Genomic DNA, 25,272 nt, shown 5'->3' on the forward strand with positions numbered 1-25,272 from the left:
TAACAATGGTGCCTTGGTTCCATGAGGTTCCGTGATGTCAGAATGGTCTCCTCGGTTCTGGATGGTAACAATGGAGCCCTGGTTCCATGAGATTCCATGACATCACAATGTTCTTAGGCTTCTAGATGGCAACAATGGAGCCTTGGTTCCATGAGGTTCCATGATTTCACAATGGGGTCCTTGGTTCTGGACGGTAGCAATGGAGCCTTGGTTCCACGAGTTTCCACGATGTCACAATGGTCTCCTCGGTTCTGGAGGGTAACAATGGAGCCTTGGTTTCACGAGGATATCAAAATTGTATTTTTAGTTTTGGGGGGTAACAATGGAGCCTTGGTTCCACAAAGTTCCATGATTGCCGAGCCATGGGGGCTTGTAGCCACTCGGCACGAAGCTCGGATAGCTGGTACATCTGAGGGTCCACCAGAAGAACGGGAGGGACACTCGGGCTGCTGAAATCCTGCTCGTTTATTGAAGGGTCGCAGAAGGGGCAGACAGGGAGACAACGAAGCAGAAGGGAGGCCGATTCTGAGAGCTCCGAAGGGCGGGGTGAGGATTCTTTTACTGCGTAGGGGTAGGAGGGTTTAGCATTCGAGGGTACAATCGGGAGAAGGCTAAAGGGAGGGGAAATATAACATTAACCCGTGGGGAAAAGGGAAAGGAGTGTTCTTGGTGGAAGAACCAAAGGGAAAACGTGGAACAGAAAAGATTCTAGGATAAGGGGCAGACTTGAACAATAACTGACAGGACAGGGGGAGGGTACAATTCTCTTACAAAAGGGGGTGGAGAACTCATACAACTGCTGTTTCCCATGGCAACCCTAGACTGCCTTCCCCAACCCCTCCTCCTACAGAGAGGTTTCTGCAGCTCCCTCTCACGGCCTGATGTTCAGGGCCTGAGCACAAAGCCCCAGAGGGTCATTCAAGTCCTTGTGCTGTGTCTGTGCTGCTGAGCTGGGCCAGGCTCCTGGCACAGAGGGTGATCCTGGCAACCAAGAAGAGCTTCAAAAGCACATTTCTCTGGATGAGCAGCTCTTCTCCCAGCCCAGCAGGGCTGGGGCACTGCCTGCAGCCTGCCCGGGCACAGCCCAGAGGCACAGAGAGCTTCAATCAGTCAGGGCTGGGAAGGTGCTGAGAAGTGCCTGGGGCAGAATCACTGCCAGCCCTTGGCACAGGAACCTCTGGCTGCAGGACAAGGCAGCTGCAGCTCCTGGAGTGATCTCCTCAAGCTGGAACATCCCAATGCCCACAGACCCTGTGAGTACAACTCTGAGTATTTCTGGTGCAGGCCAGGTGAAATGCTCATGAAGCTCTGACATGCTGAGGGGTTCTGATCAGTCACAGAATATTTCCAGGACAAGGATTTGATAAAAATTAGGAGATTTCCAAAGACTTTGTATTCAGTTTCCTAATATTCCAGGAAGGGATGGATGAATAATAAATGTTGATTATGAATTATTGATTATTAATTTTGCCAAGTGCCTGAGACATCTGTTACTATTAGTGATGTACAGGTTCACAGTAGATCCCTAATGTGCTTGCAGCCACTCTGCCCATGGACAGCAGCAGCATCACCTCTGCTGGAGCCATCAGGCTCAGTCTGAGCAGTCCTTTCTCCAAGCTGCAAACAGAAGCTGCCCCCAGCCAGTGCCCTGCAAACAGGCAGGGTTCTGTCAGGCCAAGGAGAGTGCACAGAGATCTGGGGTCTGTGAGTGCTGGCACAGAGAGATCAGGCACAGGGAAACACCTGCAGGAGGAAAATCTCCAGGAAGCAGAGAGAAGATCAGGCAAGGAGAGAAAACAAAACCCATTAGTGCTGTGGCAGGGAGAGTTTAGAGCTGTGCAGAGGATCCCCTCCAGTGCAGCCCCTCCCTCTGCACAAGCCCCCTCCCTCCTGTGCCCCCAGCCAAGCCTCTGCCCTCAGGGCCGGGGCTCCAAGGCGTGCAGCCCCTCCTGTGCAGGCAGAGCTGCAGCAGAGCCGTGGGGCAGCTCTGCAGCCCCGGGCCCAATTCCCTCTGCAGAGCACAGGGCTGGGAGCAGCTGCCCGGCACTGGGGGCTCTGGCAGGGGGCACAGCTCGCTCAGGGTGACACAGCTGTCCCCAGGGCCCAGCTCTGGGCAATGCTGGCAGTGCAGCCAGGGAAGGAGCTGCATCTCCCTTCATCCAATGCCATCAGAAGGATTCTTGGAAGTCTCCCTGAGATTTCAGTCCAAGCTGGGAGCTCCAATCCAGGATGCAAACCTGTCCTAGAGCATCTCTGAGTTGTAAGATTGATGGGGAAAGACAGAGGTGTTCTGACACTGAAAATGCTGCTGGGTTGGTAAAATGAGCAATGTGAGTCCTTGGCTACAAATGTGGAGCTGGGCTGTGGTTGTGGGCTGGGCTCCATCTGCTCTCCACTGTACCTGGGGTTTTTTTTAGGGAAAATGTGGGAAGCTGATCAACCTCCCCCAGAGAAAGGTTAAAGCCCAGAGAAACTCAGAACAGGTGAGAAGGACAGACCATCTCCCCTCACTCCCCACTCTCCACTTTCACAGAACTTGCTCTGTTCTCCCTGATGGCAGCAGAAATGCTGAGGGTTTCTGACATCCAAGAACACCAGGACAAATATAGGGGAGCTTATGAAGAAAACCCCAGAACTCTTGAACACAGAAGTGTGTCTCTGTATTCCTGGGCAGTGTGTATGGGAAATGGCTTTGATTTTGGTTACAGGTATCTCCTCTAACTCTTCCCTGTCCTTTCTCCATGAACAGGTCCCCCTGTGCAGCCACAGCAAATGTCCAACAGCAGCTCCATCAGCCACTTCCTCCTGCTGGCACTGGCAGAGACGCGGCAGCTGCAGCTCCTGCACTTCTGCCTCTTGCTGGGCATCTCCCTGGCTGCCCTCCTGGGCAACGGCCTCATCATCAGCGCCGGAGCCTGCGGCCACCACCTGCACACGCCCATGTTCTTCTTCCTGCTCAACCTGGCCCTCAGCCACCTGGGCTCCATCTGCACCACTGTCCCCAAAGCCATGCACAATTCCCTCTGGGACACCAGCACCATCTCCTACTCAGCATGTGCTGCTCAGCTGTTTCTGTTTCTCTTCATCTCAGCAGAGTTTTCCGTTCTCACCATCATGTGCTATGACCGCTACGTGTCCATCTGCAAACCCCTGCACTACGGGACCCTCCTGGGCAGCAGAGCTTGTGCCCACATGGCAGCAGCTGCCTGGGCCAGTGCCTTTCTCAATGCTCTGCTGCACACAGCCAATACATTTTCCCTGCCCCTGTGCCATGGCAATGCCCTGGGCCAGTTCTTCTGTGAAATCCCCCAGATTCTCTGCTCCAAATCCTACCTCAGGGAACTGGGGCTTCTTGCTGTTAGTGTCTGTTTAGGATTCGGATGTTTGCTGTTCATGGTTTTCTCCTATGTGCAGATCTTCAGGGCTGTGCTGAGGATCCCCTCTGAGCAGGGACGGCACAAAGCCTTTTCCACCTGCCTCCCTCACCTGGCTGTGCTCTCCCTGTTCCTCAGCCCTGGCACATTTGCTTATCTGAAGCCCCCCTCCATCTCCTCTCCATCCCTGGATCTGGCCCTGTCAGTTCTGTACTCAGTGGTGCCTCCAGCCCTGAACCCCCTCATCTACAGCCTGAGGAACCAGGAGCTCAAGGCTGCACCGTGGAGACTGATGACTGGACCATTTCAGAAACAGTAGACTTATGGCCTATTCCCCAAATCACATCAAATAAAAGTAATCTTTGATTCTTCTTGTTGGTTTCGTTTTGGAGGTTCGTTTTCTTTGTTTTTCTTTTTCAATATCATCCCCAAAGCAATGTCTTTGTTTCTGCCATTTCTCATTTTGTTTCTCTCCACCTTCTCTGGGGCCACAGACTGTGTCAATGAGGGGCTGCGCTCTTGGTGTCTTTAAAGGAACTCAAGGATCTCCCAGCAAAGTTTTCTGCAGAGATGCCCTTTTGTTGTCTTCTCTGGAGCTGCAGCAGCAATGTCTGTGTGCAGAGCTGGGGGCAGATCAGTGCTGGCACAGCAGCTGTGCCCAGCAGCAGCAGCAGCACTTGGTGTTGCCAGTGCTGCTCCCGTGGCCCTGCCCCGCTGCCCTGGTGGCCCTGGTGTTGCTGCAGGGCCTGAGTGCTCTCGGGGCCGGGCACAGTCCTGGGGGTGGCAGTGCCGGGGCTGCAGCAGGGACAGGCCATGGGCACTGCTGGGGCAGCGCTGACGCCTCAGGCCAGGGCCTGGGGGCTCCAGGCTCCTTGCCCTGGCTCTCTCAAGAACACGGCCAGGCCAATGCTCAGCACAGAAAACCCCCGTCAGCAGCCCCAGGCTGGCCGTGGATAGGCTGGGGGCAAACAGCACGGCTGGTGCTCTGCCAGGGCCCTGGGGGAGACGGGAAGGAGCAGCAGAGCAGGGGCTGATCCATCCCCAGTGTGCTGCACAGCCCAGGGCAGCGTCCCAGAGCGTCCTCATGGAGTGGCCAACAACATCCCCCCTCTGCAGCCCTGGCCTCTCCCCCAGCTCACACAGGTGCCCCATCCTTGCAGGCACAGACACGGCAGCACTGGCTCAGGAGCCCCTGTTTGCATTGCACACAGCAGGCGGGAGCACCCCCGGGCTGCTGCTGTGAGGACATGAACCTGAGGGAGCACAAATGCCATCAGCCCTGGGGCCAGGAAGGGCTGGGGGACGCCAGGGAAACCACTCAGCTTTGTCCTGGCCTCTGCACTCAGCCAGAAAGTTTGTTCCCATCATCTGGGAGTTCCCTGTCCCACTGCAGACGCTGTTGCTCAGAGCCAGGGCTGCCTGGCAGCCACCCCCAAACTGCCCTGAGCATTTCCTTGGCTTTACCTTTACTTTCTTTACTCTTCCTTCTACAAATTTCTTTCTCCTGCCCAGCCCTGTTCCCTGCCCTGCAAACAGCCCATCCCTGTTTGCCCTCTCCTCTCTGGCCCCACTCCCCATTTCAGTTCCTGACTTGGCACCATGGGAACATCCCTTGGGGAGCAGGATCATCCCACAAATGCTGCAGGAATTGTCTGCAGGCTCCTGCACTGCCTCGTGCTGCTCCCTTGCCAGAGGCACCCCAGGCCAGGGGGGCACATCTGGGCTGCTGTGTCTGCCTGTGGGGCTCCCTGTTCTGGGCAAGGAGGAGGAGCTGCAGAGGCTCTGCAGGACTGACAGGATGGGCTTTGGGGCTGTGAGGAGAAGCTGAGGGACCTGGGCTGCTGCAGCTTCTGAAGAGGAGGCCCAGGGCTCCTCCTGCAACTGCTCCAAGGGTGCTTGCAGAGAATCACAGAACCAGCCAGGCTACAAAAGACCTTGGAGATCATCAAGTCCAACCTGTGCCCTGACACCACCTTGTCTCCCCTGAGCCTTCTATTCTCCAGGATAAACAACCCCAGCTCCCTCAGCTGCTCCTCACAGGACTCGTGTGGCAGAGCCCGCACCAGCCTTGTTGCCCTTCTCTGGACACGCTCCAGCCCCTCCATGTCCTTCCTAAATTGGGGGCCCAGAACTGGACACAGCACTTGAGGTGCTGCCCAACCAGTGCCCAGTACAGGGGAAGAATCACTGCCCTGCTCCTGCTGGCCACACCATTCCTGCTCCAGGCCAGGAGCCATTGGCCTTCTTGGCCACCTGGGCACACTGCTGGCTCATGTCCAGCCTGCTGTCCATCAGTACCCCCAGGTCCCTTTCTGCCTGGCTGCTGTCCAGCCCCTCTGTCCCCAGCCTGTAGCTCTGCAGGGGTTTTTGTGGCCAAAGTGCAGGACCCGGCACTTGGTCTTGTTAAACCTCACCTTGTTGGACCTGGATCCAGCCTGTCCAGGTCCCTCTGCAGAGCCCTCCTACCCTCCAGCACATCCACACTCACAGCCAGCTTGGTGTCATCTGCAAATTTCCTGATGGTGGATTCAGTCCCCTCATGCAGATCATCAATGCAGACATTGAAATCCACGCTGGCTGGCTCTGATCCCTCGGCCATCCTGTGGGTGCCCTGTGATGGCACTCAGGGTGATCTGTTCCAGAACCTTGCCGGGCACCGAGGTCAGGCTGACAGGCCTGCAGTTCCCCAGATCCTCCTTCCAGCCCTTCTTGGGGATGGGCTCACACTGGCACCTCCAGTCCTCTGGGGCCTCCCTGGTGAGCCAGAACTGATGGTAAATGATGGAGAGCAGCTTGGGGAGCTCATCCACCAGCTCCCTCATCCCCCTAGGATGGATCCCATCTGGTGCCAGAGACACCTGGGAGCATCTGAGTGGCTCAGCAGGTCCCCAGCTGCTCCCTCCTGGATTCCAGGGAGCTGTTCTGCTCCCTGTCCCCATCCACCAGCTCAGGAGAACACTTGTCCTGAGCATGACCTGTCCTAATGTTGAAAACTGGGGCAAAGAAGGCGTTAAGCAGCTCAGCTTTTCCTTATCTTTAGTTACTTTATTCCCCACTGCATCCAATAAAGAGTAGAAGTTCTACTTATCCCTCCTTTTGCTATTAGTTTATTTTTAAAACACTTGTTATTCTTTTTCACAGAAGTGGCCAGCTTAAGCTCTAATTGACCTTTCACCACTCTACTTTCTGCACGACCTAACAACATCCTGAAAGATTTCCTGACATGCCTGATCTTCTCTCCAAGGTTGATGCACCCTCTTTTTTCCTGACTTCCCACAAAAGCTCCATGCAGACACAGAACAGTCCTTTTTCCTCTCTGGCTCAACTTGGGCACAGAGGGACAGGCTGCTCCTTCCCCCTTAGGATTTCTTTCTTGAGATGTGTCCATCCTTCCTGGACCTCTTTGTTTTTAAGGGCTGTTTCCCTGAAAGAATCAGTACTTGATTCGCTACTCTCCAAATCTGCATCCTGAATAAGCCCAGGTCTGCCCTCCGTAATTCCTGTGTAGAAGTTTGGCTGCTGCCCCTCCTTCTTTCACAGAACATTGAAAACTTGATTATTTCATGGTCACTGTGTCCCAGGCAGCCTCTGAGCACCACATTTGCCACCAGCCCTTCTCTGTTTGTGAACAGCAGGAGACAGAGCTTTCCTTGGACGTGGGAGTTACCAAAAATTCGGTAAAACAGAAAACTCCTTAACCCCAATGTAGCATTAGGAAGCAGCATTCTTTATTCAGCCGGATGCACGGGGGAGAGCTCCTCCCAAAGCCAAGCATGCTGAGTGCAGGAAAGTTTCTGTTCATATTCTGTATTTTGCACACATATTCATTGATTGTCTGGGACTAAACACACAGATGATAATCATTTCCCCAAAATCATGAACACATTTCCCCTCCCATTTTGCATGCGTTCTTCTGTCCTGGGGGGTCTCTCTGGTGGTCCCTGGTGGTCGTGGACCCCAATGTTCCCGTCAGCCTGGCTGAGCTGGCAGGACACTGAGGCTGGTGAATTTCAGTTCCCCTTCTCACACAATGGGCATTTTGTGGTTTCCATAGGCCCGGGGTTTTGCAGAAGGAGCATTGTGTGTGCTCAGCAGGTGGAGACAATTTATCATCTGGGAACATGAGGTCACAGAGTGGGATATGACATCACAGAGTGGGTTATGTGAGGTCATTGCGCAACTATGGTATCATTAGCTGTCTCTGTGACATCACAGAGTCAGCTGTGACATCACAGGGCAGAGGTCTGACATCACAGAGCAGGCTATGACATCACAGAGCAGGCTGTGACATTAGAGACCAGCTGTGTGACATTAGAGAAAGGTAGAGGAATTTCTCATGGAACAAGGGCATGATATCCTTGATGGCATTTCTTTGCAGGAACTGGACAACCCTGGCCTGCAGATTACGGAGATACTTTAGTTACTTGAGAAGTATTTAGGACATCCTTGGAAAGACAATAAGCTTTGTATGAATACAATAGTCTATGCTGGATGCTGAAAACTGTCACGTACTATAACCTGATCAGACGCTTGTAGTATAACAGCCAATCAATAAGTGACTTGTAGATGTAATCATATGACCTTAACCAATGAATGTTAATTAGCTATTGTATGATGTAAGGCAGTAAGGTATAAAATTTGGATAAATTAGACCAAAAAGGAGGAGGACATGTAGCCATAGTGGTTTGAGTGTCATTACTCCGGCCGGCTCTCCGTGGGACCCCCTTCATACTGGCACCATGAACAGGGACTCCTTTGCTTAAATGCAGATCACTTAAATGCGGAAGGCTCCCAAGCATCAGGTAAGCACCTGATTTGGGAGCCGGAGAGCTGGAGGCAGGAGAGGCCTGGTAGGCAAACGCAAGAGCAGAGTCCGGAGCTTGAGCGGCCAATCAAGCCCCTGCCAAGGTAAGACCAGGATGGAATTAGACGCGGCAGTTAAATTACTGACAACTATCCTCTCAAAGAGAGGTGAGGACACCAAAGAAGAAGAAGTAATAGCCCTAATAAAATGGGCATGTAAAAAAAGGAAAGCTTTCTGAACCTGCCCTGCTCTTTAGTGAACCTGAGTGGCAAGAGGTAGGAAACTACCTCTGGGACATCAGGATAGAAGGTGGAAAAAATGGAAAAGAAGCAAGGGAGTTAGGAGTTACTTGGAAATCTATCACCAATACATCAGAGACTATGAAAGCTGAGAAAAAGGTAGCTGCCGCAGCCATTGAGGATTTGGGAGGCGATGTGAGTGGAACAAAGCAACAAGTTCCTTCCAAGCCATCATGTCTCGCTAACTTTTTTGGAGTTGGAAAGGTCCCCATGAAAGGAATCTCTGCCCCTGTTTGCTCTAATTTGCAAGAGTTGCTAAATAATCCATCACAAAAAAGAGGAGGTTGCCCCATCAGAGTCTGCTGCAGCTGGTCAAAAATTAGAAAAAAGTAACTGATCTCCCTTCAAGAGAAGCCAGAGATATGGAAGCAGTGCCTGAAGCAGCAGAAATAGAAGAAATTCCTGAGGCGGTGGGTGATGCAAGGCCAAAAAATTCAGCTTCAGCTTGCGGGCAGAAAGGAAAAGAAAAGAATGCTGCCCTTCCCTGTGCCCTCCTTTGCCTGACATAGCATCAGACGAATCTATGCTGTCAGCTGAGTCCGAGGGAGAGGAAAAAGATAGAGTTAGAAGGTCAAAGCGCTCTGAATCTAAGTACAAAGCTAAAAAATCAGATTCTAATGACTCAATTCAAGAAGTGTTAAAGAAATTAGCAGAATTATCCATACAGCAGGAACAACTGGAAAAACGAACAGACCCTGTGTCAGTGCTAAAGACTATTCCGACACCCCTTTCCATCCCAGTCCCTGTGACACCCCTGAGGAGCCGACTGCTCCACCCATGCCCGGATGCCTTGCAATACCCCCGCAGGCACCAAGGCCGGAAAAAGATCCAATTCAACAGCGATGGTCGGGTGTGATCTGAGATGCTATCATAGAAGGTGAATGGCAGGCTGCCAGTTCTCTTGCTTGCCCTGCAATTGTCAGTAATAATTAAGCAAATTGGGAACCTCATGATTGGAAAATATTGCAACCAGCAAAACAAGCAGTTACTACCCATGGTATTCGATCAGAAGCTACCCAACAAATTATTCCGTTTATTTCTACAGCAGATGTCCTTGCCCCTGCTGACTGTGCAAGAGTTGCTTCCCTTCTCCTCACTCTGTCTCAGTATTTGTTGTTTGAAAGAGAATGGAAAAGATTAGCAGTTGAAGAAGCAAATAAACATTTAATAGTAGGAGACCCTCTGTATGGTATACAGACAGACATGCTAAGTGGGCAAGGACCCTATTCTAACACACAGGTTCAGCTACCATATCCTATTCAAATGCATCAAATTGCCCAGACTTTAGCCCACTGAGCTCTTTTGTCTGTACCTGGTAAGAAAATCCTGCACCTTATACCACAGTCCGCCAAGGAAGAAAAGAGCCCTGTGGACTATTCCTAGACCGTCTGTCAGCAGCAATAAAAGATAATGCAGATTTGCCTCCTGAACTCCAGGAACATATGTTCCGCACTCTCGCTTTTGAAGGAACAAATGCCAGAATGAGAGCAATCCTGGCAACATTACCCCAAGGGAGCCCAGTTGACAAAATGCTTATGAGAGCCACTCGGGCAGAACAGAATAATCAGACAGCCGCCTTCACGGCAGCGATGAAAGAAACATTAAAGGAACAAGGTCATGTAATTGCAGCTGCTCTGTCTGGAAACAGAGGCAGGCAAGCTAAAATAAAAGGTCAAAATAACAGAAAGATTAAAACTGCTACCTGCTTCCCATGCGGTGAATTTGGGCATATGCGGCGAAGCTGTTCCAAAACTGTTTGGTGTCATGTGTGTAACTCTGACACTCGTGCCACCGCTGCCTGTGCTCACAAACCGTCAAGAAACATGCAGAGCAGCGTGACCTGTCTCCGCACAAAGACACAAGTACACACCCCTTCAACCCAACACAGCCCTTCGACACAGATGAAAAATACGGTTTCCTATACCAGCGCGTCCCAGCCACCCGAGGGAGTCTCGGAGTGGACGTGGCAACCACAGTAGAGGTAACCCTGAGCAACAAAGAGGTAACATTGATTCCAGCTGAAGTAAAAGGCCCTGTGCTCAGGGCTGAGTCTCCAGCCGGAGGACTTTTACTTGGCAGGTCGTCAACAAGCAAACAAGGAGTAATTGCATTACCCGAAGTAATAGATGCAGATTTCATAGGGCAAGTAGAAATCATGGCCTGTGCTTTACAACCACCTGTAACAATTCCTAAAGGCAGCAGGATTGCACAAATACTTCCTTATGACAACTTTCGTACACATTGAGAGTATTATGAAAAACTCAATGTCATGGTTGGACACTGGCGCAATGCCATCCTCCCCATGAAAATGCACCTTCCCTAAATAAATGCTGTGAGATGTTATCAGGAACAGAGCAGAGCAGGCCCAAGCTTAATAACAAAGAAAAAACTTTATTAAACTACTACTAATACAGAAAACACATAAACTAAATCCAGGATGAAGACCTTTTAAACCACCCCTCCTCCTCCCAATTCCAAAAACACCCAGCCATGAAACATCACCCGGGATTCTTGATCAAATTACCACCCTTCAGGTAATCTATACTCAAACTATCAAGGGAGAGTGAAGTCTCTCTTGCACCACAGACCCCCCAGGAAACACAGCTGCCCCCCTGTGTTTCCCTGTCACACATGGCAACCGCCCGGAAAAAAAAATCTGCCAGTGTGACACTCTCCATTCCATGTCACAGTGCTCTCACCACCATGCATGGACAGACTGCTCAAAGGGCTCCTTTAAGGATGCTTTGCCACAGACCCAAAAATACAACAGTTCAGTTTCTCATCCTGGGACTACAGTCCCCCCCATTTTCCCCTGGGGCCGAGGGGTCCAAAAACAGGACTCATCTTCTTCCCGAAGACAGAGGGTATCACCATTCCCTCTTCAGCTTTCTTCGTTTCTCGCCATTCTTGTGCTGTTCGAAGCTGAAACAGGTCTCCCTGGGTCACCACTGCATCCCCCTAAAATGCAGTCTCTATTGCAGGAGATTTTGGTTCAGTCTATGGCTAACAAGAAAAGTCCAGCCAAAAGCTACTTCATCATCTCCTCCCACTTAAATATTTCTTCTTCTAACATCTCAAGTCCCGGACTATCTCTCTTCCACTACAAATCAAGGAGGAGTAATACTTTTAAAAAGCCCTCATTTCCTGGAAAGGGTTAAACGTTCAGACTCCTTGGACGGCTGATATCTCAGTCCGGTGTTCCGCCGCCTCCCATGCTGGACATCCCCCCCGCCTTCTCCTTCTCCTCTGCTGGCAAATTTCCAGGTGCCGCCAGGCTCTCTGTCTCTTTCCCTCTTGGGGGGGGGAACAAAGGCATCTCCGCTCCTCTCCACCCTTCCGTCCACAGGAGCTGGCTCGGTTCCAGACCCTCAGCCCCTCGGCCTACCTGGACAAGGCCGCGTGGCTTCCCCGCCCCCGCCCAGCCCGTAGCTGGGCAGGGGAGAGTCTGCACTCTCTGATGACCGGAACCAAAGAGAGAGTTCCCCTGGGAGTTCTTGCTTTTAACCCCCTGTGTTCTCAGAGGCGTGTCCATACTTTCAGTGGTCACTCCAGGTACCAATATCCAAACCTGACCACTGATTGGTTTGACCCAACTTCCTGGAAAAAATTCACTTCCATGTCAAACCACCACACCAGGCTGCTCTCCATCATTCCCCAGCACTCGTGGTTCAGTGGAGAACTCCGAGCTGAGCACAAAGGTGCAAATGGAACGGCCGTGCACAGGAAGGCTTGGTGGGAAGGATGATCCAGGAACCATAGGCCTGGCAGCCTGAGCTTGCTCCAGAGGAAGGCCTTGGAGCAGATCCTCCTGAGTGCCATCCCACGGCACCTGCAGGGAACCAGGGCGTCTGCTGGAGGCTGGGAAAGCTCTGTGGAGGGACGGGGACAGCTGGGGCTCCTGGCAGGGTGTTGAGGGCTTCTGTGCGGGAGTTTGGGGGGGTTGCTGCTGGTGGGGTGTTGGAGAAGGAGTTGTGTGGAAGGGGAGAGGTCTAGGCTGGAATTGGAGTCACTTTGAAGGCAGCATCTGTGCTTTGGCACAGCTTTGGTTAGGGAGGGCAGAAAGAATATCTGTGACTTTTCCTCTTCATGCTCCTGATTCTGCTGCAGGGAACAAGAGGGGAGAGCTGCACTTTACTGGCCACTTAGATATCTGTACCAGGGGGAGGATTCGCCCTTTTGCCATCTACTCATTTCTTTGGGCTACTTTTGTACCACTGAGTGGACTTTGATTTCTTGAGAGCTTTTATTCCTTAAGACAATTAGGATATTATCATCCCTTCATAGAAAACCAAAGAATGGCCCTTGGTTTTGCCCTTATTCTGTGTAGTGTTAGGTGCTGTGAAGTGACCCTCGGTGGATGAGGTTAAGGCAAATGAGTTGCTGCTTTTAGATGGGAAGCAAAATTCCAAATCTTCACCTCCTCAGGCCATCCCAATTAATTTGGGAAGTTTGCAAATTTTTGGAACTACTTGAGTTGAACAATGGGAAGGAAAGCTTTCCTGAACTGAGGATTCTTACTTGCCAGATTATTCCGTGCCTTGGCCACTAAGGTGTTTTTGTGCAGAAGGCAAGAACTTCAATGAGAAAATAATTTCAGCATGGAGTAAGAGCTTCTGACAGAGACCAAGTGTTGCCAGCAGTTGCTCCAGGTGCTCCTGCCAAGAGCCCCTGAAGGCAGGAGCGCAGCCCCCAATGCACGTGGACTTTGTCTCCCTCTGGCACAGAAGCCCCCCACGGGCACAGGTCTCTGGGGCAGGAGAAGGGCACCAGAGCTGCCAGGGCCCGGGGGGTGGCAGGTCTGCTTGGGCAGGGACTCTGCCACACCTGCTGATGTCAGCGCTCCCCGGGCCCCAGGGCTCAGAGCAGCATTGGTGCTGTGGCCCACACGTTCCTTGTCTGTGTCACACCCATGGGTTTTGGATGGCCACCAGCCGGGACGTGTCCCAAGGAGGCCGTGCCAGCTTCTGTGGAAGGCCCCGTGCCCTTCCCAGCACAGCTGCGTCGGCAGCCCTGGGGGCTCCTTCTGCTGCCCTCAGCCCGCAGAGCAGGGCAGCGTTTGCTGATGGTTTCAGCCATTCTTAAAGACCCTGTTGGGCTGTCTTAGACACTTGGGGTGAGGAATTCCTTCCAACCTGGGCCACTTTGGGTGGGTCGGGGCGGCCCCAGGGCAGGGGGCAGTGTGTGCAGGGGCCCTTTGTGACACGGTGCTGCGTGGTCACCGTGTCATGGAACAGGACAGCGTGTCCAAGGGCCCTTTGTGACACAGGGTGACATAGGAGCTGGCGGTGACAAGAGCACGCCAGAGTGCTTGGAGCACGCGACGGGACAGGACGGGACAGAGCGGTGCCGTGAGGAGCCCCCGCACAGCGCACTCGTTCGTGTCTGACCCGGAGCTTTTCCCAGGCATTATTCCTGCAGCTGACCTCGAGGCCAGACCACAGGACTTGCTGGCCTGTGGCCTTCCCGAGGCTTCTCTTCTGCAGGTGCCCTTGAGGGCAGACCGAGGGACTTGGTGCCCCGGAGGCATCTCCCATCCCTGCCACCGGTGCCCTCGAGGCCAGACCACAATCCTTGACAGGAGTCTCCTGTCCTTGTGGCAGGAGCACTCGAGACCAGAGTGCAGGACTTGCTGTCCTGTAGCCTTCCTGAGGTTTCTCTCCTGAAGGTGCCTTCCAGGCACGACTGCAGGACTCGCTGACTCGGAGCTTTTCCAAGGCATCTCTCCTGCAAGTAGCCTCAAATCCAGTCACTGCCATGGAGCAGAGATCCCTAAGAGGGCCCAAGCTGGCCTGGGTGCAGGAGGAGGAAGAAGGCCCTGGAGCTGCCCCAGTAGAGGAGATCAAAGAGGTGTTGCGGTTGAAGACTCTACAGGAGGGTGAGTGGCAGAGCTGGGCTTAGGGTTGGTGCCTGCAGCCAGCTTGGCACCATGGCATCCCATCCCATCCCATTCCATCCCATCCCATCCCCTGGGGACATGCCCACGGACAGCACGGAAGAGGGGCCGGGCAGACACCCCGCAGCGGCCGTGCTCCATCCCCTGGGGCATCCCGGGGCTGTCCCTGCCTGGGGAGCTCAGGGCTGGGCTGTGTTCTCCGGCCTCTCCCGCAGCCCCTCAGCTCTGGCTGCGCTCGCTCTTTGCCAGATGCAGCCGTGGACCGCACACAAGAGCAGGACCCTGCCCGTGGCCTCTTCCGCAGAACAGTGGAGGTACCTGCAGCCATCCCCACCTGGGCTGGGCCTGCTGTCACCGCTCAGCCGAGCACCGCGCTTGGAGCATTCCGTGGAACATCCCTGGCTTCCTGCCCTTCTCCAACATCTGTTTTGCAAATTCATCAAGAGGATTCAGGAGGAAGAGCCCAGCACCATGGGCAAAGGGCTCAGAGCATATTCACACACCTTCAAAACCAAGACCTGTGCTGCCCTGCTGGATATGCTCGTAGAGGGGGGTTTTGCAATCCAAAGCAAATAAGCAGCCTATGGTTTGAGGGTTTGATCCTCCCAGGAATTGCTTGGCCTCCCAAGCCACACCACCAGGTCGCTGGAAGCCTTTGAGGCCATGGCAGTGTGGTGGGAAGAGAAGCACTTCTCTGGGGAAGCTGGGGACATTCCTCCCTCTGGCAGCTTTCCAAGTCTCCCCGTGCCTTCTCCAGGTGCCCGCCATGGTGAGGTACATCCACCAGTGGCTCATGGACAATCAGTTTGCTGAGCAGAGGCTGAACAGGGCCCTCCTGGATCTCACTGAAGAACAGCCTGCTGACGTAGTAATGACACTCCTGTGTGTGGCCCCATCCTGTGACAGGTATGGGGCCACCTGCCCAGAGGGCTCAGGGCTCCCCAGCCCATCAGCCTGTACAGCCTGTGCCAGGTGTCTGACCAACAGAGAGTCCCCAGGGCCCTCTGGCTGCTCCCTTTGCCAGCCCTGGCACCTCAGCCCCCGAGCCTGCTGCCATGCTCCCTCGCTGCCCCTCAGGGGCCTGTCCCCACAGGCCTGGGCTGCCTGGGTGCTGCTGGCGAGGGGCAGTGGGCAGAGGCAGAGCCGGCAGCCAGCTCAGGTCCCCGCTGCTGCCCAGGCCACGGTGCTGTGTCCCAGACCCCCCTGAGACAGAGTTCTAACCCCGCAGAGCTGCTTTCACCATGTGGAAGAGCATCATGTGCTCGCCCAGGACTGCCGAGCCAGTGCAGCTGATGCTCCTCGATGTGCTGGGGAGTTGGCCAGAGCACAGCACATTCACCTCTGATGGGGACAAAACGGGTGTCTTTGTCCTGGCTGTGAGTTTCTGCAACTGGCCTTTGCTGGTCCCAAGGCCACCTGCCCAGCAGCTCTCCATCCTCCTTGCCCCACTGCATCTCCCTGCCTCAGGCGCTGGGCTGAAACCTGGCCTCGGGGCAGCTTCAGGGGCACCAGGCCCGCTGCTCCCCCTGCGTCTCTCCGGGCCTCTCCCTCCCGTGCTCGGGCCCTGCCACACGGACACCTCGGCACTGAGCGCTGTCTCGGGGGGCTTTGTCCTTTGCAGGCAACTGTGGTGATGTGGAAGATCCTCCAGGTGCCCTGTGTCCCACAGATGGTGACGGTGTATTTCCCCCACCTACTTGTGCATCTGCTCTTCCAAGTGTTCTTCAGCACTCTGGATATGCCAGAGGAGGTCGATACCTTCTGGAAGGGATGCCAGCAGCAATACGGCCTTGCCACCAGCCCCAACAGGTACTCCATCCCACTCCTCTGTCCCTGCCACATCCCTGGGCAGGAGCCAGTGCTCCCAGCGTGACCTGGGCTTTGCTCTGCACGCAGGTTTGCAGTGCGGACCCTCAAGTCCCTGCTCTGCCAAATGGAGCACGAGGATGTGGTGCTGGCAATGGAACGCAAGCGTGGCTGGGACACGCTGCTGTGTGCTGACACCCACCACTATGCCGTGGGTCTGCTGGCCAGGTGAGACCCCCTTCTCCCCGCTGCCTCTGACATTTGTGCTCTGTGCCCAGGGTGCCCCACACAGTCCCAGTGGTTGTGGGCCAGAGGGCCTTGTCACCGAGGCACAGCCAAGCAGACTGGAAAAGGCTGGCAGAGGAGGGTACCCACAAGGAGCTGCCTCCCAAATAGCCCAGGGCCCCTTGCAGGATGCTGGGGAAAGACCAGACCTCTGTCAGTCTGTCCTGGGAGAGGTTTGTCCCCCGGCCCAAAGTCTTGGTTACTTTTTCTCCTGCCAGGGAGATATCCCGTGTCTCCATCCCCTTGTGCTCCCGGATCGCTCGCTACCTGCTCCAGCTGCTCAACACACTGAAGCCACGCTGGGAGCTGCCCGCCCTGGCGTTCCTTGTGGAGGTGAGCCTGATGGCCAGCGCTGCCTCGCTCAGCTGCCTTCCAGCTCTCTGCCCTCTCGTAGCCGCAGCTGCCTGGGACGGGTGCCCGCGCCCTGTGCTGCTGCCTGGGGCCAGCCCTGTGCGGTTCCGGGCTCCTGCCGGCCGGGTCCCCTGTCACTGCCCTGTGCCTTTCAGGTCCTCGAGTGCCTGAACTTGAGTGGAGGCAGTGCTAACAGAGTCCTGCAAATCTTGTCAAGGCACCTGCACAGCAAGTGCAGGGACAGGCGTCGCCTGGCGCTCAGGGCCCTTCTCAAGCTCATTGACAATCCCTCGACGGTGAGAAGGGGACAGAGGCTGAGGCTGCTCTCGGGAATGCAGTCGCTTGGGCTTTGCTGGGCTTTAGGCACTGGGGCAGCTGCTCCCAGCTCTCCTGCCTCCTGCTTCAGCTGCCCAAGTGCTCCGCAACAGCCCTTTGGCCTCTAGGCCCTGCGGCAGCAGGATGGCGTTTCACAAACTTGTGTTCCGCACAGAGTGAAAAAATGGGGAGCCTGACTGAAAGTCTTGTGGAGCTCCTGTGCGACGCAGATGGAGAGATAGTTAGCATGGCTGTCATGCTCCTCAGCTTTATCTCCTGGGACAAGGACATGCTGATAGGCAGCTCCATTGCACTGCGGCTGGTTGAGGCGCTCCTGCCACTCTTTGACCACGTAAGGCTCGCTGCCTCCAGCCACAGCCACTGGCTGCTGCCCGGACACTTTGTGCCCTGTGGATTTCCAGGCCTGAGACAAGCTGAGCCCCGTGCAGCCGATGCTCAGGTCTTTTTTTCTTCCTTTCATACAGGACAATAGCCAGGTGCAGCTGCTCTCCATCCTGCTCTTCCAAACATTGCTGTCTCTTCCACTGCAAAAGGACAAAAAGGCCCTGAAGACACACGTGCGCCAGAGTCTGCTGCCACTCTTCTTCCACTGCCAGGATGAGGATGGGCGTGTGGCACGGGTGAGGACTTGTGGGCTGCTGCTGTCCCCCTGGGAGGCGGCTCAGCTGCCTCCTGCCCTGGCGCCTGCTGGGCTGCAGCCTCCTCCAGGCCTTGGCACAGGGACACAGGTCCTGCGCCCTGGGCTGTGGGGCCATCTCCGCATCTCTGCTGCTCTTCAGGCTTCTCAGGAAACGCTGCTTTGTGTGGCCCAGTTCCTCAAGAGGAGGGATCTGGAAAAAGTGGTGAAGAAGAAGAAGCTGTGGAAGTTCACCGAGTGCCTGGTAAGGATGGTCTGGAAGTGCCAGCCTCAGGCTGGAGAATCCCCCTGACCGCGGTGCTCAGTGTGCGGGGCTGGCAGCTGTGCCCCTGCCCGCTGCTGCAGCCAGAGGCGGCGCGGGCTCTTCTCCAGGCTCCTGTGGGCCCGAGCTCACGGCGGTGCGGGCAGGGGAGGCTGGGGCTGGGCGCAGGGAGTGCCCGGCCCAGGGGCTGAGCCCGCGCCAAGCCTTCCCTCCTGCCGCTCTCTCCAGCTGGCAGACGACAGCAGCAGAGCGGCCGAGCACCTGCGCCAGGCCATGCCCTACCTGGAGAGCCCACAGGAGCCCCTGCGAGAGGCGGCCATCAGGTTCCTGGGTGAGCCGCGAGCCCGGGCTCCCTCCCCGCCCCGCCGCAGCTCGGCCCCAGCCCCGCCTGCTGCCCCGGCAGCGCCATCCGGGCCCGGTGGGGTGGAGCCCCGGCTGGCCTGGGCGCTGCTGCCGCCCTCTCGCAGCCGTGCCCTTGGGCGGCAGCGTGCGGCAAGGGCCCGGCTGAGCCCTGCCGGGCCAGGAGGCCGTGTGGCCACAGGGCTGGCAGCGCCGCTGGCAGGGAGCTGTGCCGCTGGGCCGTGACAGGCTCTGTGTTGGCAGGGATGGCCGGGCGGCAGCTGAGGGGGAAGAAGGAAGAGCTCCAGCTCATCTGTGAGGGTGAGTGAGGGCAGCGGGCTGTCAGCGGGGGCTGGCGGGGGAGCTGCAAGCCGTGCCCCGGCTGCGCAGGGCTCTGCTCCCTGTGCGGACGAGGGGCGGCGTGGGCAGAGCACACGGAGATTTCAGGGCCCCCTGGGGGATTCGTGGCCAGCAGCTTCGGGCTGATCCCATTTGTCCCTTATCCCTGCTGGCCATGGCCGGGGCCGGCTGGGATGGCCCTGGCAGGGAGGTCTCCTCGGGTCCCCTCAGATCCGGGATCTGACCATGGCTCTGTTGCTCTCTCTTTCAGCCCTTGAAGGCACGGCAAATGACATCAGCGTTGCCGTTGGAAGCCTGGCAATTCAAACGTTGTACATCCTCCAGGCAGTAGATAGAGCTGGATATTCCATCTTGGATAGCCTGCATGATCAGCTCCGCAGGGCATGGAGAACACGGCCTCGTCTCTTGGGGCTCGGCTGGCTGCGCTGCTGGAGCTGTGCAGAGTGCTGATCCCAGAGGCTCTGTCTGCTGGGGCCACCTGAGCCAGCAGGAGTGTTTAATTTCTTCAAGATTGTTCTTTCGTTCTTTTCGCTTTTCTTTAGGATATAAATATAGGATGTGTTGTAATAGACAGACTCCCAGGATCTTTCTTTTGCTGCCCAGGCTCTGCAGGGCATAGGGGAAGAGGGAGCAAAGGGTGCCTGGGCTCAGCAAGCTGCCCAGGCACGTGCAGGCTTGCAGGGAAAATGGCCAGAAGCCCCTTGGCCTTTGGTGGTTCTGCTGAAGCCTTTGTGCTGCCAACAGAGCCGGTGGGCAGGGGCTGGAGTTCCAGGGGTCCCTGTGAGACCGGTGCCTGGAGATGGCCACAAGCCCTGTCCCAGGCAGGAACCGCCATCTGTGTCCTCCTGCCCGTGTGTTGCTGGCTGCATTGCTGAGGGCTCCGAGGTGCCTCTGGATGGGGCTCCTCGGGAGCTCCTGTGGAGCTGTGGCGCTGCTGCCGGGCAGGTTGGCCGGGCTGAGGGAGACCCTGAGGGGATGGGGCCACCAAGGGATGAGGGGCTGCGAAAGCCCTGACAGGACAAGGCAGTGGGAAGGCACGGGGGGGATGTGGGAGGCAGTGGGTAACGTTGGCTCGAGGAGGAAAGTGGGTTGGAGCCAAAGAGACCACTCAGCCCAATGTTCATGGGGCAATCAGAGAGCGTTTGTGCTCAAGCCCTTCCTTCTAAGGGGCCTTTGAAAAAGCCAGTCTGGATAATTTCACTGGTCTGATCTCTGCACCCCTTCAGATTCTGGCCTGTGAAATGCCTGCAGCCTTGGGAGAGATGTGATGGGCGAGGCCCCTGTCAGTCAAAGCAGGGGCTGGTCCATTCAGCCAGTACAAGGCAGCCTGCACTGTGACACACGGCAACAGAGTGCCAGGCACAGCTGCGGGTGCTCCCCATGAACCTCAGCTCTGGGACCACTGTCTGCCCCAAGCTTCAGGGCTGCAGTGGGAGCTGGGCTCTGCCCTGGGGCCATCCTGCAGGGACAGCTGCAAACAGGGAGCATTCCCTTGCCACCAAGAGCCAAGCCAGGGCTGCAGGGCAGCTGCTCCAGCCCGGACGGCACTGTTGGGTGCTGCGCTCTGGGGCTGGGGCTCCCCGCACAGGGGACTGGACTGGTGTGCCAGAGGAGACAGAGAAACTGCAGCTTCAGCCTAACTGAGGTGGGTGCATGGGCTGGGAAGAGTGGGGAGGCTCAAGGGGATTCACAGAGCTCACCCTGCTGAAAGGACAAGGAAAAGGGAGTGGGAGCTCAGCAGTGAGGAGAGCTGAGGGCTGGAGAGCAGCTCTGAATGCCACTAAAATCCAACCAGACCTCTGAGACATTGCAGCTCCTCAGCCAGTGACAGGATGAGTCCCTAAGCCAGGGGCTCGGCCTTCCTCGTGGTGAGGCGCATCAAGGAAGGCAACAGTGTGATGGAGACTGCCACGGGCTGGGAACTCACTGGGGGAAAAGAGGGAGCAGTTGGGAAGTAAAAAGGCAGGTGGGGAGAGAATTGTTCAGAGAAGGCCTGAGCTACAGCTTGAGCAAGCTGAAAAATGGCATTTGGGGTCATCCCAGACTGATTTCATTTCAGAAGCTATTGAATAAGTTTAATTTTTGGGTGGTGGCATGTTTTCCCTTGGAGGTGTGCACTCTGCAAACTTGAGCTGTGTTGCTGAAATGCTCAAGCAAGTCTGTGCTGCAGGTCACACCATTTCTTCTTTGGCTGATTCTGTCCCGGTGCTGAGCCCAGCAGAGCCCTGGCAGAGCCCAGAGCAGCCTCAGCACCTGCAGAGTCCGGCTGCAAGGAGAGAAACCAGAAAGTGCCCCTCAGCTGAAGGCTCCTGTCCCCTTGTCCCAGCTGCCCGCAGTGCCCAGGCCATGCTGGCCGTGCCCAGAGCGGTGCCCAGAGCTGCCCATCACTGCTGCCTTTGGCAGCAGAGCAGGAAGGCAGGACATGTGCCCAGCCTGCAGCCAGCCACGGCACATCCAGCCCTCAGCAGCTGCCCAGAGCAGGATGCTCCTGTGCTCGCTGCCATCTCCCCAAAGCTCTGATCCCACCATGCCAAGCAGACGGGACCCACCTGACGCCATCCACTGTTGGAAGAAAAGCTGGTCCCAAACAATGTCCTCAGCCTTCTCCAAGGGCACGGCCCATCCACGCCGCAGCTGCTCCCAAGCACTTCCCCATCCAGACTGGACTCCACCTAGAACGCTTCCTCTAGAAAAACACACAACAAATGATTGAAAGTAGATTACAGACAAAAAGGGGAAACAAGAAAAAAGGTCAAAAATCATATCTCTGTCTGGGGCTTGAGGAAGGCCCAAGCCCTGCATGCCAGGGAAAAACCCACCCACGGTGAGGGAAGCCCAGGCTTTCTCCCTTCCCCCTGCACTGCCCCCCAAAATAAGAGTGATCCCAAAGCAAACAAGGGCAGGGGAGCAGCCCAAGCCCTTCCTTGCCTGCAAATCAAAGCAGCCCCTGCACAGGTTCTGGAGTCCCACCTCTGCTTCCACCATGGGGGGGTTGGTTTGTGTCGGGCTGGCTGCCCCAGCCCCAGCCCCAGCCTGGGGCACGGTGGGTGGTGGGGGCTGTTGGCAGGGCCAGGAGCCCACTCCCATTTCGTACCCACCCCAGCCCATGCCCCGAGCCCTGCCAAAAGCAGCTGGGCAGCCGACTGAAGGATCAGCTGCATCTGCCCCAGCAAAGGGGGAACCTTTGGTTCCCGGCCAGTCTGTGCAATGCCCAAATCTGGGAGCATGCCCTGCGTGTGGACTCATTTGCAAATTCCCTGTGGAGCCTGGCTTTGGAGAAGGTGCCAGAATCAAAGTGACGTCATCTTCAGCCTGCCGGTGACCAGGTGGAGCAAGAGGTTGTCATCCTTGATGTCGTCCTCGCTGTCTCCAGCAGCAGCAGCCCCACCTGCTACAGCTTCTCCAGGGGCTCCTTCTCCTTCCCTGGGGCTGAGACCAGGTTGACAGGGTTCTGCCCAGGGCCCCAGCTGTCAGGGAACCAAGGACAAGCAGAACCAGCTCTGATGGCGGCCACCAGTGCTGGGCAGAGCAGCTCAGCTCCAGCATAAGGGCTGCGTGTTCCCATCTGATGACCTCTGGGCAGTGACACAGGCAGCACAAAAAAGTCTGGGTTCCTGTGCTTCTGATTGCCAACGCGTGTGTGGAGCTGTAACTTACCAGGGCCCTGCATCAGAGTGTGCCTGTGGCTCTTTCCCTTCTTCTAGGGCAGATGAATGTCCTGCATCCAGGGATCACACAACAGCTCTTCTAACGAAGGCCTTTCCATATCCAGCATGGATAAACACCTCCTGATCAGATCTTGGCACTCTGGGCAGAGACACCAGAACCCGCTGGTCAGTTGGAGAAGGCTCCTGTTGGCTTTGCCCCACTATTCCTGTGCCCAGGCCATGCTGGATGTGCTCAGAGCTGGGCCTAAACTTTCCCATCAATTCCCAGTTGTGGAGGAGAGCAGGAGAGCAGGACATGTGCTCCCTCCTCAGCAGCTGCCAGAGCGGGATGCTCACGAGCTGCTGCTGTCTCCCAGCACTGGTATTGCCCCTGTGGCCAGAGATGAGGATCCACCTGGAGAGAGCCGTTGTGGCAGCGAGAGCTGATGGTCCCAGCTGATGTTCTGGCACCCCCTGAAAGGGTGCTCCCCGCAGACCATCTGGTGCAGCACGATGCCCAGGGACCAGACAGTAGCTGCCTTGCCGTAGTACCAGCCAAAATGCATCCATTCCAGGGGGCTATATGACCGTGTTCCTATGGAATAGAGATGGGCTTCAGCAGGGGGATGCTGCTGCTCCCAGAGCCTGGCCCCAGCATCCCTGGGCATGCAGGGGCTGCCCCAGTGGCACACGGGGTGACCTCTGCCCTCTGGCCAGCACCTGGGACTTGTGTACAGACTTGGGGTTGGAAAAGAAGCCACAGGTGCTGGAAGAGGGCAGCAGGAGCCCTGGCAAGGCCCAGGCATGACAAGGAAAAACCCACTCACTGGTGGGGAAAACCATGCCTTCATCCTCCCTGCCTGCATTGCCCCAAAGAACATGATGAATTCAAAGCAAACCAGGTGAGTGGAGCAGTCCAAGCCCTTTCTCACCTGCACACCAAACCGGCTGGGGCACAGGTTCTGGCCCCCCCTCTCTGCTACCCCCACCCACGGGTGTTTTTGTTGGGCTGGCTGCCCCAGCCCCAGCCCCAGCCCTGGGCAGAGTGGTGGGCAAAGGCTGCCAGCAGGGCTGGAAGCTGGCTCCCCACCCAGCCCTGCTGAAACGCAACTCGGCTGAAATCTCAGTGCCATCAAGGGCAGCAAAAGGGACAATCCCCGATGCCACAGCCAGCTTGGGCTGGGAGATGTTGGGCCGTGAGATGCTGGGACCGGGAGCACACCCCTGTGTGGACTCACCTGCAAAGTGAGTGTAGGCTGTGTCTTGCAGGTAGGTGCCACAGCCAAAGTCGATCAATTTAGCCTCCCCGGTGGCCAGGTCAACCAGGATGTTCCGTGGTTTGATGTCCCTGTGCAGGACCCCGCAGCTGGTGCAGTGCCGCACGGCCTCCAGCACCTGGCGGAACAGCTCCCGCGCCACCTCCTCGGACAGGAACCCCCGTGCCCGAATGAAATGGTGCAGGTCCTGAGACCGCTTTGGGCGCTCCAGCACCATCACGATGTCGTTGGGGAGCTCAAGCCACTCCAGCAGCTGGACGACACCGGGGAAGCCAGTGGACACCTTGGCCAGCAGCACCACCTCCAGGGGTGCGCTGGTGCCGTCGGGCTGCGGGAGGAGCACGATGCCGTCAGTGGGGCTGAGGCCGTGCCGGGGCTCGGGAACCCCTCGCCCAGCCCGGGATGCTCTGCGCCCTGCACTGGCCCCACGCCCGCTCTCCCTCCAGGCGTCCCGGCGGCTTCCACCCTGCCGGGCCCCGGCTCATCCCCGCCCGGCACGCCCCGGCTTCTCCCGCTGGCCCCGCTCACTCACCAGCTCGCCCCAGTGCAGGACGCGGTTCTGTGGCACCCTTTTGATGGCCACCTGCAAGCCAAGAGAAGCAGCGGGCTCAGCTCGCCGCCCGCCCTGCCCAGCCCCATCCTCCTCCTCCTGCTCCTCCTGTTCCTCCTCCTCCTCCTGTTCCTCCTCCGCCCCCTCCTCCTGCTCCCGCCGCCGGCCCCGCCGCTCACCGAGGCGCCGTCCGAGAGCCGCGTGGCTGCGAAGACGCTGCCGAAGCCGCCGCGGCCCAGCAGCGAACCCAGCCGGTACTGCTCCTGCAGGCCCTGCTGCGCCTTCCCTGCCGGCGGGACGCGGCTGTCAGCGCTCGGCCCGGGGCCAGGAGCGGCCCCCGAGCGCCCCTCAAGCGCCCCGGGCCGGCCATCCCCAGGCGTTCGCTCCTGGCAACGGGACAGCGGCGGCTCGGGGCCGGCGGCCGCGCTGCCGAGCGGCGGAGCTCGGGCCGGGGAAGCCGCAGCGGAGGCAGCGGCAGCGGCTGCGCCGCCTGTGTCCTCCGCGGGGCCCGGGAGGAGCCGGGGCCGGGGCCGGGGCCGGGGCCGGGGCCGGGGCCGGGGCCGGGGCCGGGGCCGGGCTCGGGCCAGGCGGAGCCAAAGGGAGGCGATGCCGCCCCAGCCCCAGGCACTGATGCCCGCCCAGCAGCGCCAGCGCCAGCACGGCCAGAGCCGGGCGGGGGCGAGACCGCGGCGGGACGGCCGGGGCCGGGGCCGGGGGCGGGCCAGGGGCATGGCCTGGCCGGGTATGGGGAGAGAGAGACCGGGAGAGGAGGGGACAGCGGGAACGGGAGAGCGGGAGAGGCTGCGGGACAGCGGGAGAGGGAGAGGAGGAGCAAGAGGGACTCCACAAAGTTGCTGCTTTCGCTGCTCTGTCTGCTGCTGCTGCTGCCGCTGCAACTGAAGCTCCAGGGCCGTTTGTCCCCGTGTCCGTTTGTCCGTTGCCCGCTCGCCCCCGCGCCCAGCCCCGCGCTCCCCGGGGACAGCCCCTGAGCCTGTCCAAACACGGGAACTTTGCCCTGTTCAGCCCAAACCCAGAGTCTGGACTCCTGCACA

The 25,272-nt window shown here is 57.2% G+C and overlaps 3 protein-coding genes across 10 annotated transcripts; 2 read left to right on the top strand and 1 right to left on the bottom strand.

Moving 5' to 3' along the window:
• The first annotated feature begins 211 nt into the window (after window positions 1–211).
• LOC128783245 (olfactory receptor 14J1-like) lies at window positions 212–3,745 on the top strand. 6 transcript variants are annotated; one of them, XM_053933885.1, is made up of 3 exons: window positions 212–2,330; window positions 2,418–2,483; window positions 2,750–3,745. In XM_053933885.1, exon 3 carries the CDS (start codon window positions 2,773–2,775, stop codon window positions 3,691–3,693), a length of 921 nt encoding a protein of 306 aa, XP_053789860.1. In that variant the 5' UTR covers window positions 212–2,330; window positions 2,418–2,483; window positions 2,750–2,772; the 3' UTR covers window positions 3,694–3,745. The 6 variants fall into 6 exon arrangements, with proteins under 6 accessions (XP_053789860.1, XP_053789861.1, XP_053789863.1 ...); XM_053933886.1 differs by having other exon boundaries at window positions 212–1,253; window positions 1,541–2,483; XM_053933888.1 differs by having other exon boundaries at window positions 212–546; window positions 1,541–2,483.
• A 10,001-nt stretch (window positions 3,746–13,746) lies between these two features.
• Window positions 13,747–19,315, top strand: LOC128783243 (uncharacterized). The gene is made up of 14 exons (XM_053933882.1): window positions 13,747–14,352; window positions 14,620–14,684; window positions 15,128–15,276; window positions 15,599–15,746; window positions 15,992–16,179; window positions 16,267–16,404; window positions 16,680–16,794; window positions 16,968–17,108; window positions 17,303–17,479; window positions 17,613–17,768; window positions 17,928–18,029; window positions 18,276–18,378; window positions 18,651–18,707; window positions 18,997–19,315. The coding sequence occupies exons 1-14, from the start codon at window positions 14,232–14,234 to the stop codon at window positions 19,194–19,196; spliced, it is 1,860 nt and encodes a 619-aa protein (XP_053789857.1). The 5' UTR covers window positions 13,747–14,231; the 3' UTR covers window positions 19,197–19,315.
• A 1,494-nt stretch (window positions 19,316–20,809) lies between these two features.
• On the bottom strand, window positions 20,810–25,051 carry LOC128783244 (serine/threonine-protein kinase pim-1-like). 3 transcript variants are annotated; one of them, XR_008429049.1, is made up of 7 exons: window positions 24,400–25,051; window positions 24,203–24,253; window positions 23,632–23,998; window positions 22,809–22,988; window positions 22,404–22,553; window positions 21,296–21,432; window positions 20,810–21,012 (listed from the first exon to the last, which is right to left on the bottom strand). XR_008429049.1 is itself a non-coding variant. In XM_053933883.1 (6 exons), exons 1-5 carry the CDS (start codon window positions 24,949–24,951, stop codon window positions 22,447–22,449), a joined length of 1,257 nt encoding a protein of 418 aa, XP_053789858.1. In that variant the 5' UTR covers window positions 24,952–25,051; the 3' UTR covers window positions 21,167–22,213; window positions 22,404–22,446. The 3 variants fall into 3 exon arrangements, 1 of the variants encoding a protein (XP_053789858.1); XR_008429048.1 differs by having other exon boundaries at window positions 21,296–22,175; XM_053933883.1 differs by lacking the exon at window positions 20,810–21,012 and having other exon boundaries at window positions 21,167–22,213.
• Window positions 25,052–25,272: the final 221 nt, after the last annotated feature.

Source organism: Vidua chalybeata, unplaced genomic scaffold (genome assembly GCF_026979565.1).
Source record: "Vidua chalybeata isolate OUT-0048 unplaced genomic scaffold, bVidCha1 merged haplotype W_reject_6, whole genome shotgun sequence".
NCBI classification, from domain to species: domain Eukaryota; kingdom Metazoa; phylum Chordata; class Aves; order Passeriformes; family Viduidae; genus Vidua; species Vidua chalybeata.

Coding starts and splice junctions, on each gene's coding strand:
- LOC128783244 (XM_053933883.1), bottom strand. CDS start 24,951: ATGCCCCTGGCCCGCCCCCGGCCCCGGCCCCGGCCGTCCCGCCGCGGT. Junction 23,999..24,202: donor TCCTGCACTGGGGCGAGCTG/GTGAGTGAGCGG, acceptor CTCCTCCCGCAG/CCCGACGGCACCAGCGCACC. Junction 22,989..23,631: donor AGCCTACACTCACTTTGCAG/GTGAGTCCACAC, acceptor TCTATTCCATAG/GAACACGGTCATATAGCCCC.
- LOC128783243 (XM_053933882.1), top strand. CDS start 14,232: ATGGAGCAGAGATCCCTAAGAGGGCCCAAGCTGGCCTGGGTGCAGGAG. Junction 16,180..16,266: donor CTTGCCACCAGCCCCAACAG/GTACTCCATCCC, acceptor CTCTGCACGCAG/GTTTGCAGTGCGGACCCTCA. Junction 16,795..16,967: donor CCCTGGCGTTCCTTGTGGAG/GTGAGCCTGATG, acceptor TGTGCCTTTCAG/GTCCTCGAGTGCCTGAACTT.
- LOC128783245 (XM_053933884.1), top strand. CDS start 2,773: ATGTCCAACAGCAGCTCCATCAGCCACTTCCTCCTGCTGGCACTGGCA.